General features: G+C 33.1%; 2 protein-coding genes across 2 annotated transcripts; one reads left to right on the top strand and one right to left on the bottom strand.

The window, feature by feature from the left end:
• Nucleotides 1-2,991: 2,991 nt before the first annotated feature.
• LOC147390635 (germin-like protein subfamily 1 member 14) lies at nucleotides 2,992-3,980 on the bottom strand. Its single transcript, XM_086459665.1, has 2 exons — nucleotides 3,837-3,980; nucleotides 2,992-3,730 (listed from the first exon to the last, which is right to left on the bottom strand). Exons 1-2 carry the CDS (start codon nucleotides 3,955-3,957, stop codon nucleotides 3,174-3,176), a joined length of 678 nt encoding a protein of 225 aa, XP_086315791.1. The 5' UTR covers nucleotides 3,958-3,980; the 3' UTR covers nucleotides 2,992-3,173.
• An 11,148-nt stretch (nucleotides 3,981-15,128) lies between these two features.
• LOC147390634 (uncharacterized) lies at nucleotides 15,129-16,465 on the top strand. Its single transcript, XM_086457290.1, has one exon. It carries the CDS (start codon nucleotides 15,216-15,218, stop codon nucleotides 15,945-15,947), a length of 732 nt encoding a protein of 243 aa, XP_086313416.1. The 5' UTR covers nucleotides 15,129-15,215; the 3' UTR covers nucleotides 15,948-16,465.
• Nucleotides 16,466-17,392: the final 927 nt, after the last annotated feature.

Raw genomic sequence — 17,392 nt, 5'->3', positions numbered from 1 at the left:
AATACAATGATAAAAAAAAAATAAAAAAATAATATCAATTTGAAAAAAATAGGGGAAAGGAAAAGAATTAAGAGTAAAAGCAAAAAAAAAAGAAGCTAAACTCACCTCTAAAAAAAATAATTGCGTAGGATTCCTTCAGGTGCAATTCAAGGTAATTGCGAGAGGTGTGATGAGAGAGGATGAAGAATGTGAATCCTTGGAGAGATTCCTTCTCTTCTCCTAATTCTTCTTATATTTTTTTTATTTTTTATTTTTTTTATTTTTTTTTTGAAGGAACAAGAGAAAAGAGTAAACAATAGAGAGAGCAGAACATGGAAAGTAAGAGGGACGGAGTACAAATGTGGGGAGAAAGTGTCTAGAGAGAGAGAATCGTGGTGGACGCCTTCAAAACTTGGAGAACCCCCCTTTTATATATAATCTTTTTGTTTCCCCCTTTTTTTTTAACTTACTAATTCTCTTTATTCTTTGTGTTATTTATTAGTACAAGGTGGGTATTGATCTAGTGTTACTCGTACTTTAATAGCATTTTATTGATCGATTGAGTTTAATTTTAATTTGATTAGTTGATTGAATTTTAATTTGATTGGTCGGTTGAATTTTAATTGGAATATTGTTTGGTTGATTAAATTTTAATTTTAATTTGGTTGGTCGATTGAATTTTAATTTGGATATTGATTTCACCTATTTAAAATTTTTCAATTTAAATTATTTTGATTTTTTTCAATTTGAGATCAGGATTTCAAGTGAACTTTCAATTTTCATAATCATGGGGTTTCTAATTTTTTTTCTTTTGATGTGCGTAAATTTTTCGAAAGTCTATTTTCATTGTTGCATTTTCCTAAGAATTAAGGCCTCTCGTTAAAAGTCAGATATCAAAGGGTACATTAGTCATTTTTGTATTTTTTTTTTTTTGTTGTAAATTTCTTTTTTTTCATCCATTTTATATTTGTTAGACTCGAAATCATATTCTAAGAGTAATGAACAATGCGCATTTATGTCTGCAGGAAGTTTACAAAAAAAATCTAGGATGATCCTTTTAACCACATCTTTACAGCGGAGGAGAGTATAGTTATTAAGAGGCTCCACAAAGAGATTCAAAATGAAGAGAAGTTTGTGTTACAAAAATCTCGAATACAATGGTTAAATAAGGGAATTCAAATTCAAAAATTTCCATCGTTCAATTGCATCAGGAATATCACACAATTCTATCCGGTCTATGAAAAAGGATGATGGCTCTTTTACAACAGATAGAGAAGAAATTTTCCAGAATGTTTTTACTCTAGATTCAAATGATGCATGTACTATAATCCCGTTCAGAAAATGATTATCTAAGGAATAATAAAATGGCCTAACTATTGAGGTGACCTAAAGGAGATCAAAGATGTTATGTTTAGACCCCCAAGAAATAAAGCATCGGGTCTGGATGGTTTTCCAACAGACTTTTATATTTTCTTTTGGAATATATAGTAGGCAATGACGTGATCAAAGCAGTTCAAAAAAATTTCAGAAAATCAAAGCTTCTTCGAGTGGTAAAGTATATATTTTTAACGCTTATTCCTAAAGAAGATGTTGCATCTTCTTTTGATAAGGTGAGGCCAATATCACTTTTGTAATTTTTTCTACAAAGGGATTATTAAAATTATAGCTAATAGATTGGCAGGGTGTTTGCACAATGTTAAAAAAAACCCCAAATTTGACGGCCTTAGACCATCAAATTTCATAAAATTCGATGGAGCAATGGGTCGAATTGGCGTTGAATTGTTCATTGTCAAATTTTTTTTTTTCAACGGGTCGAAACTATCAAATTAATGAAGGATGGGAGAAATTCGATAGCTCTAATCAATCAAATCTGGGAACATCAAGAATTTCTACAGTCCTAGACCATCAAAATCCAGTTTCTAAATTTCGTGGGCCTTGGCCCGTCAATTTTTTCTGTCGCGTTGTGTTGGATTCTATTGTAAGTGAGAATCAATCAACCTTTACTAAATGCCTAAGGATTTCTGATGATATTATACTTGCTCACGAATTAGTCAAAAATTATGATCGGGTTCGATGTTGCACTTCTTAAGAAATTAGGATTTAACGAGACTTGGATTTTTTAGTATATCCCTACTCCCAAAGTTCTCTTTAATTCTTTATGGTTCAACGCGTGGATTCTTTCATAGTTTCTGTGGGTTGACACAGGGTAACCCTATTCCACCTTATTTATTCACAATAGCTAGCTACGGAAGCTTTTTCCTACTCATTGGAGCAAGTGCAGGTCGGACTCGTAAAGGTACTGACTACTAATGATTGCCCAGTTATATCTCATTTATAATTTGTGAATGATTTGCTCATTTTTTTTTTTTTTTGAAGGAAAGTGTGTCCCCGTGCTCTGATATTCATAAGGCTCTTGGTTTCAACTCCAACTCATCGATAATAAATAAAAAAATTTATAAATAGAAAAAGGAAAAAAGAAGCAAAGTATTTTTACATGTCCCCAGTTGTTGAATGATTCTTACTTTTGACCATTCTGTTAATATAAACATTTTTAGGATGTATCCAATCAATTGTTCCATGGCAGTCCATGTATTAGTTAAGGATTGGGATCCATTGACTGATGAAGAATGACGCACGAGTAAGCAAATGCTCGATCTCGACCATGAGAATACAAAATCCACCGATCAAGTTTTGTACATACATCCATAACACATATCTGATACGTTGATACTTATCTCAAGTGAAAATCTCAATAGTTTGATTTTGTATTTAAAAGGTTAGGATTATGTGTTTTTTCCAAGAGTCATTCTTTACGAGGCACCTAATCATGACCCGTTAGTTAATACTGTATAGGTGATCTAATTTCGGGCAAGATTTATGTATGGACTTGATGAATTTCTGGGACAAGGCCTGCATGATTGGCAAATATCAGATTAATATGTTGAGTTGATATATGAAATACCATATGTACCGAGAGAGAGAGAGAGAGAGAGAATACTGAACCAACCATGTTTATTTTAATACGTATGAAAGATCATCCCTAGCGACATCCGCAGCAACAATAGAAAACTAGTTCTTCACCATCTGAAAACAGAAAGATGGTGGTAGTAGTAGTAACAAAATAACAATAGCGTTAAGGGTTCTTCACAATCTCAAAACAACTAACAAATATGGTAGTAGTGGTAACAATAGCATCAAGAGTTGCCCCCCAGGGCCAAGAATTTAGCTTGTAGCTCATCAACTACCTTCTCTGCTAGCATGAAAGCTCTAGCCAGAATGTAACCGGGCACTGGTGGGTTTGCACCGAAGATTGCATTGGCTTCGGTGAGAACACCTGGATTCTGGCTATTTAAGGCAGCGAAGGCAAGGGCCGGTCCCTTCCCGACATTTTGTTGAAAATGTACTAGTCCACGTGGGAATACGAACACGTCACCCACCTCGAGGGTTGTACTGTATAGAGTGTTGTTTGGGTTAGTGGTGATGAATCCAACGAGGAGCTTGCCTTTGATCACGACGAGGATCTCACTGGCCCGAGGGTGATGGTGGGGCCGGTTTTGCCCACCAGGTGCAATGTCGATCCGGACAATGGAAATTCCCAGCGTGTTGATACCTGGGAACACGTCCACAAATGCAGTTGTGACGAGACCCGCCACTGAGTTGTTAGTGTTTCCGGGTTGGCGGAGCCCTCTGTAGACGAAGTCGGTTGATTTTACTTCCCTCGGGTCTTTGCACACGAAACCGTTCACAAAAACTGAACCAGTAGAAATAAATTCAGATATTAGAACAAAAAAATATATAGGCCTTAACCTCAATTTATATCATTTTAAAACTTTGCTTTTAGTAAGGAACTTAAATACCAGGGTTCTGCGTATCAGCAACACAGAAGTCTTGAAGTGGGTCGGGATCGGAGGCAAGAACAAAGACAAAGCTACAAACACAAGCAGAGAAAATCAGAAAAACAAGAGACGCCATGTTCATGCCTACTTTACTTTACTCACTACTTCTGTTGTGTTTGTATATATATATATATATATTTAGATAGATAGGTAGGGCGTCAAGAGAGAGGTGGATGACAATATCTTTTAAACTTCATTGATGTGTACCGCCAACTTTCAAAGGGTGTTAAGAGGTGGCCGTCGAGAATAATCTGACGTGACCTCCAGATTTTATCTGATATCTCACTTTCTTGTCGTGGAAGTGATATATGAGTACACTCCTGAGGTTACTTTCATCCAGAAAACTTCAGCCACCTATGTGGTCAGATTCAATGGTGAAAATATATATTTTTTGTCATTATATGCTTCTATACCATGTTATATTCTGCGGCCGAACTACGTGAAGAAAAGGGGGGCCACGACCCCACAAATTGTTTTAAAAATATGCTTTAATACTGTTATCTTCTGCACTCTACGTAGAAGCTGAATTACATGTATATTATGGGTACAAAGTGAAAAAAGCCTAAATGTGACAGTCTTGGGCCGTTAAATTTCATAAAAATTCAACGAATTAAGAAGTTGAATTGGAGTCGAATTTTTTATTGTCAAATTTTTTCTTTCACAAGTCGAAAATATCAAATTAATGAAAGATGAGAGAAATTCGACAGTTGTAAACCATCAAATCTGATAAATTCAAGAATTTTGATAGTCTTGGACCATCAAAATTCAGTTTCTAAAATTCGTAAGTCTTGACCCGTCAATTTTTTCTATCAAAATTTTCAATTTTCACATAGTGAAGTGCCTACCACGTCAAGCATATATATTAATGGTACTTTTGTTAATTGCTAGGACTAATGTGATCGTGGACCCCTGAATTTGTGAACACTTTGATCCTCTATGCCTCTACCTTTCTTAATAAAGAAAACCAATTCAATTGTAGTACAACAGATGTTTCAAAGTCAGTGTTTGGATGCTCTCAAGATGTCCACGTGTGCAAATTGATAAGATCTTCCAATAAAATGAAAAAAAAAAAAAAAAAAACCAATGTTCATTATTTGTTTTGAAACTCATATCACTTGACATAGAGATTTTCATGTTACTCTTCTTAATTTATAGATACATGTTACTCTTCTTAATTTATAGATACAATTATTTTTCTGTTACTTTATTAATAAGAAACACAAAATATAATTTCAAGGGGCAGAATTTGTCTTAAGAGGTATTTTCTTTTTCATTTTTTTGGAATTTAAAATGATTTCCAAACATTATTCTAATCCAGCAGCCAATATGAAATAATATCTCCGGTGAATTACCATTTCGTGAGCAGAAAATGAGTTATTTACAATTCTGGCTCACTATTCATTTTAATTATCAAAATGGGAACAATCACTTTTTTGTTAAAAAATAATTTAGAAAAAAGTTAATATTTTGCAGGTTTAAACCTTCGAAATGATCACTTTAAAAATCTCCGAATTCGTTATCGTTCATGTTTTGGTAATTAAAATGAGCAGTGTGCCGGAATCCTAAATTTTTCTAAATTAAACTGATCACTTTTTAGTAAATATCTCTAATATCAATGATGTCCAAATAAACTTTTGGAAAACCATTGTCATCTGTACCAGCTGGATGGAGGAGTTTATTGTTTTGTTGTGCCATTGTGATCTCTAACTGATTCTTTTGTCTCATCATTATTTTTTAAAAATAGGAAACACATTAATGTTTGGAAGTCTTACAATATCGAGGTTAAGAATAATAATGAAGGAACTTAAAACTAGTCTAAAATAAAAATAAACATCCAAGTTAAATAACTGACTGATCTTTCATCCTCACAAGATCTTCTATGCTTGTGATTAAACTTTCAATTTCGTCGTCATGGCAAATCCACCATCGGAGATGTTATACTCGATGTGAGTGCTTAACTTATATGTATAATTAATCACACCGCCTCTTACTTCCCTTTATTATCAACAACGAATTTAAGGCACATGACTCTTCCAAACATAGTAAAAAGGGAAGGGGGGGTGGGGGGTGGAAAGCAAATGATGAAACAATTTTACAAAATGAAAAACATAATCACGTGGAACAAAATATGCTAAATTGAGAATCTAATAACTCAACAAATCTATTTCAATATCTCAACTTTTTTCTATAAAATAAGTAATAAATTGGATGATGTCATTAGGAATCAATATAAGAAAAAAAAGGGCTTTAAATTTTCAAAGATGTCTATTTTTCAATTTCTATAAGATAAAACAAACAAAAAAATGTGGGGTGATGGTCATATTAAATGGCTCTTCAACATGTTATAAGCATTTGAATTTGTTGATCTGTGATCTTATATAGGAGAAACAAAAATTAATAAAATGCCCTTATTTATCTTATTTGTTGTTGTTTTTTTTTTTTAAGAAGTCTTTTTTTATTTTAATTTTTCCAAGAAATCTACAGGGCTGTGGTGTTTGGATTGCCAATTTGATAGCCCATGTGAGTTCAAGGACTCTTGGTCAGATTTGAAATCTTACAAAGTATGTAAGTGTTTTTTTTTTTTTTTAAATGTAAGAAACTTCTCTCACGTGGGGTAGTAGAAGCCGAAGGAGAGCAAAACACCTGAACTCGACCTGATTGATTGATGGATGAGCCTGGGCTGAGTTATGTAGAAAATGGTTGAGTTTGGTTTAGAATATCTCAACCCAACCGCAATTCGGTTCGAGGGATCAAAACAACTTGAACCCAATGCCTATACTATTATACAATTATTTTGATAGTAATGATACATATATTTTGTTTTAACTTCTTTATTCATCTTATTATTGTGCCTTGTAGACAATTGGATATTATTAATGATAGCTTTGATTGAGTACGGTTTGTCTAAATATTCTCTCAATGATGGATTAGAAGGTCCCAATCACTTTGCCTTTGAAGGGCAGTCAATAGCTTGAGTCGTAATGACAAAAAACCAACCAAAGCCTGACCCTACTAATGGTTGGATCGGGCCCAATAAAACAGCACAATGTCCAAGCCCAACCAAGCCCATAAGTATTTGAGCTATTTGGAAAACAGGGTGACTTTTGAAAACATAGGGATAATACTAAATGTGGTGAAGGCTACCTAGAAAAATAGCCCATTTTTTAGACAAAATTTATTTTATTTTATTTTATTGTTTTTTTTTTTTTAATATGGTTAATATAGATAAAAATAAAAATAAAATATATTTGTTGTTGTTTTTTTTGGGGTTTTTTTATTATTTAAAAGTTGTAAAGGTAGGTATTGGAGTTATTTCTTAAATAATTTTCTAAGAAAATAAAAATATTTTTTTTTTATTTAAAAAATGATAAATTGGTAAGAAAAATAAGAAACTCCTTTTTTCTTTTTAAGAATCCAGTTTAAAAATATAAAAAATAAAATAAAAACCTGAGGTGTTGACTCAATGGCAATTTCGAACCTATAAGCAATGAAAGTCCGTAGGTCGTGAGTTCACTACCCAATATGAGCATTTCCTCAAGGGCCACCCGTGATGGCGCACCCTCACTTACATGGTGCGCATGATCTATGGACTGGGAAAAGCCCAAATACTGGTCCAGTCCGCTGTGCTTATCAAAAAACACAAAAACAAAAAAAATTAGAAGGTAGAGGATAGAGGATAATATAATATTTTAACTAAAATTATAATATAAGTTGTTGGGCCAGGCCAAACCCAAGCTCGTTCCTAAATGTGAATCAAGCTAAACCCAAACCAGTGACTACATGAGTCTAATAATAACCCAAACTAAATCCACATAAATCGGCCGGTCAAACCATTGGCAAACAAACCTGGTAACCCGATCTTATAGCCAAGTTGAAAATTTATGTATAAAACACACACACACACACTGGCCACCACATTCACTTGCCAATAATACAGCTATTCATTTTATTTTTTAGTGACAGATGTTACTATTACAATCACCTTAATTAACCATCAAAAGTAGAATTTAAATTTTAGTTCAAAATGATTATAGCAGTCCTTAATTTTAGAAAAATATTTGTATAATAAATAAAGAGTCATGAGATTGCTCCACCAAAAGAATATTAATACACCCCATAAGTGATTTTGCAATAAAATCACGTCGTAACTAAATTAGATATTGTGACTATATATAGCATCTGTTCACTACTTATAGTATGATTTTATAGAAAAATCAGTTATGAGTTTATTCATTTTAGTTATGGTGCAGTAAAAGGCTTCCAATGGATTGGATTAGACTTTGCGATTAGACCCTGAAATCTAATCCAGTAAATTTGGGTTTGGATTTTAATAAGAATCTGATCTGATAAGGTTTCGATCAAATATCTTATTGGATTGGATCGTGATTAACCATGTCTAGATTTGATAAGGACCCTGTTATCATGTAGGAAAGTATATATATGTTGAGATATATAATGTTTGTTTAGATTGTGTATATAAAATCAGTATTGGATTTGGATCTTAAAATCGAGATCCAATAAAACCCAATTCGATAAGGGTCTGATCCCTTACTTTTTCGATCAGTCCCATTTTCAATAAGGATTGCACGAGGCGCCCACGATTTTTATATGGGTTCATCGAATTGTATGAGGAGGGAAAATGTTGTCTCCTATGTGCAATCAAATTAGCGCACTAAAACTACACTCTACACTTATTTCCCAGCCAGGTAATAAGCATCATTGGCCCATGAATGATAGTCATTCAATCCAAGGCGATATATATATATGAGAACGGATCAAGGGACATATGTAAAAACAATGTAATATTAATAAATTTTCAAAATATGGGTTAGAAGTTTCAGATTGAGCTGATTTTTTGTGAGGGTGATCTCTATGATAGGAAGATCAACCGGAAAAAAAAAATCAGTCCAATCTGAAACTTCTAACCTCATTAAAAGTGATTTAAAATGTGGACCGTCGATTTTTTTGCCATTAATTTGTAAATCACTTTTGATGGATTTAGAAGTTTCAAATTGAGCTGATTTTTTATGAGAATGATCTTCTCATCATAGTGGTCATCCTCGTAAAAAATCAGCTCAATCCAAAACCTCTAACCCATATTTTTAAAAACCGTTGTGTTTTACATATGTTTTTACGTATGTCCCTTGGTCCCGTTCAGCAACAAACATTTTGGCAAAAACATGGGTTAGAGATTTTGGAATGGCCTGATTTTTTGTGAGGATTAGAGATCATCTTCACCAAAAATCAGCCCATTCCAAAACTTCTAGCCCCAGTTTACAAGTTGAAAAATCGTGAACCGTCCCATTTTTTGTAAACCATTTTTTATGGGGTTAGAAGTTTTGGAATGGGCTGATTTTTGGTGATGATGATCTCCTCACCATAGAGATCATCCTCACCAAAAATCAGCCCATTCCAAAACCTCTAACCCATGTTTTGAAAAATGTTTTGCCAAAATGTTTGTTGCTGAACATTTCCCTATATATATAGGAGCGGTTCATGGGACATATGTAAAAAATATGGGTTAGAGGTTTTGGATTGAATTGATTTTTTATGAGGGTGTTCTCTATGATGAGAAGAACATCCTCATAAAAAATCAGCTCAATCTGAAACTTTTAAGTCCATTAAAAGTGGTTTACAGACTATTGGTAAAAAATTGATGCTCCACATTCTAAATCACTTTCGATGGGGTTAGAAGTTTCAGATTGGACTGATTTTTTTTTAGGATGATCTTCTCAGCATAGAGATCATCATCACACAAAATCAGCTCAATCCAAAACCTCTAACCCATATTTTGAATATGTTTTATTGTTACATTGTTTATATATATATGAATCATATGCCGCATATTTTTTATTTATCGAATTTTTGACTGAAGCTTAGACCGGATTTTTTGTAATCCAAAATTGAATAGAACTTGAATTTTTCACAAATCCAATTTTTATCGTATTCCGAATTGCTAACAAGGATCCTTACACCATTTGCATTTCATTATCTAAGCAATCACAATGTCAACTGCCTTATGTCATAGTTTACCTCACGAAGTTTTCTTAAATAACTATTTTTCTTGTATGATGGATTTTCTATCATTTTAAAACCAAACTTGGTTTAAGAGTAGTATTTCCGGCTAAAATCAAAATAAATTACTTATTAACTTACCTAGTTTATTCAAAGTATTCATTTTCTTGAACCATTAACCTTCTTTATTAATACCACGACATCACTTACCTTTCGTCATAGTTTTTGTCGAGAAGTTCTTTCATAAATAACTGTTTTTTTTTGGGTGTGACTGTCTTTTTATCATTATCATATCCGGAAAAATGAATATTTTTTAAAAGATCATGATCCGTTGGCTTAAAAAAAAAAAAAAAAAATACATGATCCGGACCGTGTAAACAAGAATTGCAACAGTGAGGATTATATGTATCCAAATAATACAAAACATGTTGATAGTTTTCTTGATGATCAATCTTGATCATCGGTTTACACAGTCCAGGTTGCACTACCTGAGAATTGGATAATTCAATATAAAAATTAGATGAGTCAAGACCCATGAATTTTAGAAATCGAATTTCAACTTTTCAAAATTCGACTGCTTAGAGCCATCAAATTTCTCCCATCCTCAATTAATTGATAGTGTTTTGGTTTGTTAAAATAATAAATCAACAATGAAAAATCTGATATTTTGGTCGGTCGAATTTTATGAAATTTGATTGCATTGCTTTTTCACGTTGCGTTGTGTGCTTTTTCTTAAGTCAACTAAAGGCATTTTTTTACATTGTTATACTTACCAATCAGGCTGATATTTGGTGTGTAGACACATGAGATGGCCTAATATTAATGGGCCCCAGGATAGTACAAAAAGTATAAAAAAAATTAACCCAATATTGGTAACAAGACCCAAACATCATTTAACTTTTATTTTTATTTTTTTTTAAGTTCGAGCATCATTCTCCCTGAACAACCTTTTTTAACTTCTCTTGCCACGTGGCATTTTATACTATACCGTGGCCCATTAATATTTGGCCATATCTTTAGTGGATCATGGGCCATGGTCCAGCTTGTCGTACTAGATCTTCAAAATCATCCCAATCCAATGAGACCACCTTTTGTCTTGATGCAATTGGAGCTTTCTTCTTAACCATTATTTTCCTAAGATGTAATCATTATTTATTTACGTAATCGGGATAATTTGACTACCCCAATTTGACTGTCCAATGTGGCACACTCAATCAACTATCCTGACCTGACAAGTTCGGAAATTGTAGATCTGTACATCTCGAATACAAAACTGCACTTCTCCTAAAAATGTGCATCCCAAGGTTTATAAATCTACGGTTCCCAAACTTGTCATGTTAGGAGAGTTGATTGAATGTGTCACGTGGGGTAGTCAGATTATCACAACTCTTTTAAATATTGTCCTAGATCGAGATGACTCATCCAATCACCCGTGAAAAATTAACGGGCCAAAGCTTACGAATTTTAGAAATTGAATTTTAACGGTTTAGGACTGTCAAAATTCTTAATGTTCCCAGATTTGATGACTTAAAACCATTGAATTTCTCTCATTTTTTATTAATTTGACAGTTTCGATCCGTCGAAGAAAAAAAATTTGACAATGAAAAATTCAACGTCAATTCAACCTTTTTGTCCGTCAAAAAAAATTTGTGAGGACAATAATGACAGATTTTTTTATCCGCCTTTAAAATCTGTTGTAATAGTTTAGTAATCAATATAATTCAAAAATTCTTGTGGGGGCAAATACCCCCTCTACAAATCTGCCCTTGTTCAATACGTTTCAATATCGTCCACCAACAAGCCGGATAGACAAGTCAAACATATCCAATGAGATTTTAATCATGGATTATTTATCTCATTGTTGAACTAGACGATTCAAACAAAACTCATCCATGGACGAGATGTCAAAACGAGCTTTAAAACCATGGAGCCCACTCTCTTTGAGGGTGCCAACACATGTTCCACGCCACAAATTCTTTGTTCTACAAGTTTTTATAAAATATATATTTCCATTGAAACGTAAAAATAAAACCTAAAATAAAATAACAGTCAAAGTAAAGATTAGGGCACGAGGCAGACTAACACAGAAGATAAGAGCATACTAATTACCGCCATTGTAAGTGCTTATCTACATGTAATTATTGTTGAAGGAAGCATCCCACAATGAGACAATCTCACGTCATGTTATGATGGATGGACAGGAGCCTCACACGTGGCGCACATCCATCCAAGCGAGTTGGATACTGGGACCCAGCATTCACTTACTTCACTTAACTTAATATGGACTTTTTCTCGTCCTTACCCTTTAAGGTGGGGTACTATTTTGTTTGTGGCCTTGGAGTGCAGATCCTGTACATGAGGAGTTAAGTAATGTTATCCAAGTCCAGGTCCAAGAGACCTGTTGATTTATTTATACTTATATAATAATCTTGATTAGTAATTTTCTTTTTCTTTTTTTAACAAGAAAAATGATGACGTACATCTGGCAATCATAGGCTTGTTATCGATCCACAAAAACAAGAGGCAAACATAATCTAATTGATTGGCCGAGAAGAGTGACGTGGTGAAAAGGAGACCTAGAGGTTGTGTAACATTATCCAACTCCTTGGGTACAGGATCAACATTCGAACTTAAACATTTTTAAGGTGCATTGAAGATGAACATAATAGTGGCCCACACAAAACATATTATAACTAAGTACGTCAAGATGGGTTTAAGAAAAATCTATCTTATAATGAGCTCTATATATGAAAATCATTATTGAGTATGGTTGTGTTGTGTGACAAGTATTGGAAAACTTGCCCCCATCAATACAGCTAAATTGTTGTTAGAAGGAAGACGTGTGGCGTAAAAGATGGTGAGGTTTTATTATTTTAGTTTTATTTTTATCTATCTCGTGTACGAGTTCTCTTTCAGTTTTCATTAATGATTGTAACAATACAAAGGTTGGTTGCATTGGAATTTGAAATGGTGGGATGATCACAGCCGATCATTTTGGGTCGAGATGATGAGATGATGGTAACTATACAAAGAAATCATTGAAATGGTGGGTTAGTCACAGCCGACAAAGGTAACAGGTGTCACCAAATCCTTAACCTCCACAAGGTTTAAAAGTTTTATTTCTTATTTATTTATTTATTTATATTTATTTGATATGATGTATTTATTTTATAATATAAGATTTAGGAGGATGTCGAGATACTTCTATGGGTATTAATGAATATTTTGAAGAATAATGATTTTTTTACGTACCCTCTGACATGTGCTCCAGGTGTGTCAATGATTTTAAAACTCATATGAAATCGAGACGTATTGACTGAGTTAACTCAGTATCAAATTCAACGAGACCAACTCACAAAATCATTTTTTGATTGAGATTTAGAACTCACTTTTAATTTTTTTGATTTATTTCACAAGACGTCTCAAATATATTGAAAAACTTGTCTGAGATAACTAGGTATCAAGTCCGGATAAGATGAGACGTAAAATTGAATTGAAAAATCATGGATGTGTCATGGACTAGAATTATAGATCTTTTTCCTCTGGATACACAAGTGCATATATTTATGAGAATGTACAATTATGTATCCCAAGAAAAAATTATTATTATTCTAGTCCATGCCATGTTACGGAGTGTATATCGTCATAAGAGATTGAAGATGAGTGTGTTTTGATAATTTTCTATTAATCTCTCATAAATAACCATGGTCAACGGCTACATTTCATCAATTGAAAACCTAAAGAATCACAAAATATAACCAAACCCAGAGAGGTGTATCAAATGTATCCTAATTTGTATTTTTGTAGATGGTATTTTTGTTATATTTAATATATTATTGTGCTAGGATGACAACTTGAAGAATTCTTAAGTTGCATAAATTTTAAAATCACTAAACATTTAATTGAATATCCCATTTTTTTTCTCAAAAGTAATTTTATATTATCTAACATAACAGCTTGTGAGAACAGGGTGTATTGATTTCCATTAATAAAAAAAAAAGTTAGATATAAAATTAATCCATTTCTAGACGAGTATTTGAATTATATTTAATGAGTTATTACTCCGGATTATGGGGAAAATTAGAATTTAGAAACACCTGTCGTTTTTCAAGTTCACGTACCCTTGACATTGAACTCAATGACTTTAATAAATAAAAAAATAACCTAAATGTCTTTATTGTCTTCATGCATCACCAAAAGCCTTGATTTATTATTATTCTTATCTTAAAAAATTCACTTTCTTCGATCTCTTGAGTATATGTTTTTTTACCTAAATACCCATCATTTTTCTTCATGAAAATCCATTATCTTCAACATCCCATAGAATCCTAACTTATTCTTGAGATTTGAAGGTAGAAAGAAATGATCTTGAAGTTGAAGACCAAGACATTTTGATCATTAATTTTTTTTTTAATCTATAGAGACCATGAGTTGAGCTAGGATTTTGTCTACATGGGTGCAACTAAAACTTATATATTTTAAAAGTTCTTATGGAGGCAGTAGAGGGGGTTTAATTTTTTCGCATCTGTTGTCAATTGTAGTAAAACATAAATCATTATAAATTTAAAAAATTCTTATGGAAGCTACAATGGGGGATTTTTTATTTATTTATTTTTCACGTCTATTATTAATTGTAGTGAAACATAAATCCTTATAAATTTTAAAAATTCCTGTAAGGGCAAATGCCTTCATTGCCCTCATTGTAAATCCGTGCTTGCTCATGAAACGGTTTATTGAGTTTGTTAGGCCATAAATTTTTCATACGAGATCTACTTTGATCAAGAGCATGACCCTTCTTGTAAACAGTGACACATGGCACAATATATCGAGCCCAACCTTGATAAACTTAGACGCCAAAGATTGGCCTAATTGATAGTTTACAACTTTGGATATGATAGTCTTTCATAAAGTTCGGAGCCATTTTTTTTTTTTCTAAAATTAGTATCAATTTGCATTTTTAAATAAAATCAAATATCGATGATCCTTAAGTCAAATTTTTCCAAAAAAAAGAAAAAAAAAAATTCTTTTAAAAATGGATTTTCCAAATATTTCCCAAGCTATCAAACACGTCCTTAATGAAATTACAAGAATTATATTAAAGATTAATTAAAAAGATCATTCTAGTACCATTAATAACAACCAAATGGGATATTTGCATAGCTACAGTTCAAACACTTCAATTATTAAACCCACTTCCACAAGTCGTTTTCTTCTACACCCTCTATAAAACCCCTTAAATTTCAAACTTCTAACAAATTTCCCAAATCAAACCCACCAACACCATTACCAACAACCTCTGCAACTCTCCCACTCTTCTGTCTAAAAATGGAGAAACCAAACCTAAATCTGGAAGAAAAACCTTCAAAAACAACAAAAAACAGTATCTCCATCTCTGCTTTTCTCTTCTCCATCTTAATCTTCGTCTCTGTCTTTCACTTCTCTCCTTCAACTCTCTTTAACGATACCAAATTCTGGTTTTTCATCTCCAACGCAATCATTCTCATCCTTGCAGCCGATTCTGGAGCTTTTTCTTCCACCAAACAAAAACAAGATCTCTACGAAGAATTCTTGATAAACAGCAGATCTAGATCTACAAGCTCTGCATCGTTAATGGCTGAATCTTCCCCAAACTATTCCAAATCTGTCACAGAAGCTGCGATCGAGACAGAGATTGAGAAGAAACCCGAAATTCCGCCCGAAAAAGAAATATCAATCGATAAATTTGTCAAGAAAGGTGAGGAGGCGAAATGGTCTCGTAGTAATTCGGAGAAGACAATCTCAGTTAAGAAAGGTGAGGATGCGAAATGGTCTCGTAGTAATTCGGAGAAGACGATCTCAGTTGTTGGTGATGAGAAAGAGAAGATTCTCCATCGATCTGAGACAGAGAAGTTTGGATTGAAATCAAAATTGAGGAACAAAGAGAACGAATTCTCAGCTATGCCTGTTGAAGAGCTAAATCGAAGAGTTGAAGAATTTATTCAGAATTTTAACAGAGAGATTAGGCTTCAGGAAATTAGAAGCTTCGATGGAAGATTAGAGATTGAGGAAGCTTACTAGACTTTTAAATCCGCTTCAAGATTCTACTTCCCGCGGAAACTGGACTCTCTTTCTCCCTCCTCTTGTTTTCTTTTCTCTGTCATTACCATCCCTAAATGAGTGTAGATATAGTGAAAATAGTTAATATCTTCCTAGGCATGTTTTGTTTTATTTTTAATAGGTTTTTATATATTTTTTATTTCTATTTTCATGATAGCTGAGCTATCTAGGCTCGATCTGTTCAGTCTCCATCATAGTATGATATGTTCCGAGTTGGAATTAGAATTGCTTGAAAAGATTGGGCCTATCGAAGGGAATTCTTCCCGGCGTGCGGCCCATCCGTACCGATCTCTACAGTCAATATTTCCTCCTTCCCGCCTTTCTAGAGGGTATGAGAAGGAAAGGTGAGGATGAAAAAAAAGCTAATGCAAATTTGAATCTCATATGATATCCAATGGGGGGACCATCGTAGTATTGTAATAAAGTTTCGATTTGATAATTATTTGATCGAGATCTAATTCACTTTCGTAAAAGATTAATTGAGAGAATTTTGAAGTTTTTTTTTTTAAATTATAAAAACACTCATCTCCAATAAAAATCCTCAAATTCTTTAGATTTTAATGTTAAAGAAAATAAAATTCCGAGAGTGGTGGATAACAATGTTATTAGAGTTGGATAACAATGTTATTAGAGTCATGATTTTCTAGCACACACCCCTAACAAGGCATGGGTTAGAATCATAAATTTTTTCTCGGGATACACAATTGTACATCCTCATAAATAGGTGTAATTATGTATCTCGAGAAAAAGAATTTATAATTCTAACACATGCCACATCAGGGGGCGTGTGTTAGAGGGAGGTGTCAAAAAATCATTGTTCATGTTAGTGTAGTTATTAATTAATTAAAAATCACTAATTAATTTGTCAATTCATCAAATTAATTTACTATTCTCTTGTTTAAGAAATTCAAATAATTTTGTAGATTATGAAGATAGGTATTTTTTTTAAAAGATAATCGAGATCCCTGTAAACAATGGATTAGACCTGTATTTGGGTTTTTTCCAATCCATAGACCATGGTCTATCCAAGGACTACTCCATAAATCATTAGTCAATATAATCATTTTATATTGACTAATGATAAAATGACGTACTAAAACGTACGTGGTTATAACACAGTTGACGAGGCAAGTACATAGAAACGTAAATCTTTTTTCTTGTGCATCCTAAAGGAAAAGATCTATATTTCTGTGCATTTGCCACGTCGCGAGAGTTTTAGTGCATCAATTTATCATGACTCTTTTATATTTAGTGGTTACTTCTCATTTTTTCGTTTTTCTTACTCTAAAAGATGTTTTTTATTTGGATTTATTTTCAAGGAAGTAAAGTTCTTCAAACTCTTAACGGAATGAGAATGAGAGAGAGAGAGAGTAGCCACCAACTTCTTGCAAGTCCTCAATTTCAAG

This window comes from Akebia trifoliata, chromosome 11, assembly GCF_017979445.1.
Source record: "Akebia trifoliata isolate Shusen 1 chromosome 11, ASM1797944v1, whole genome shotgun sequence".
Taxonomy (NCBI): domain Eukaryota; kingdom Viridiplantae; phylum Streptophyta; class Magnoliopsida; order Ranunculales; family Lardizabalaceae; genus Akebia; species Akebia trifoliata.
This window is presented reverse-complemented; position numbering and strand designations above follow the sequence as displayed.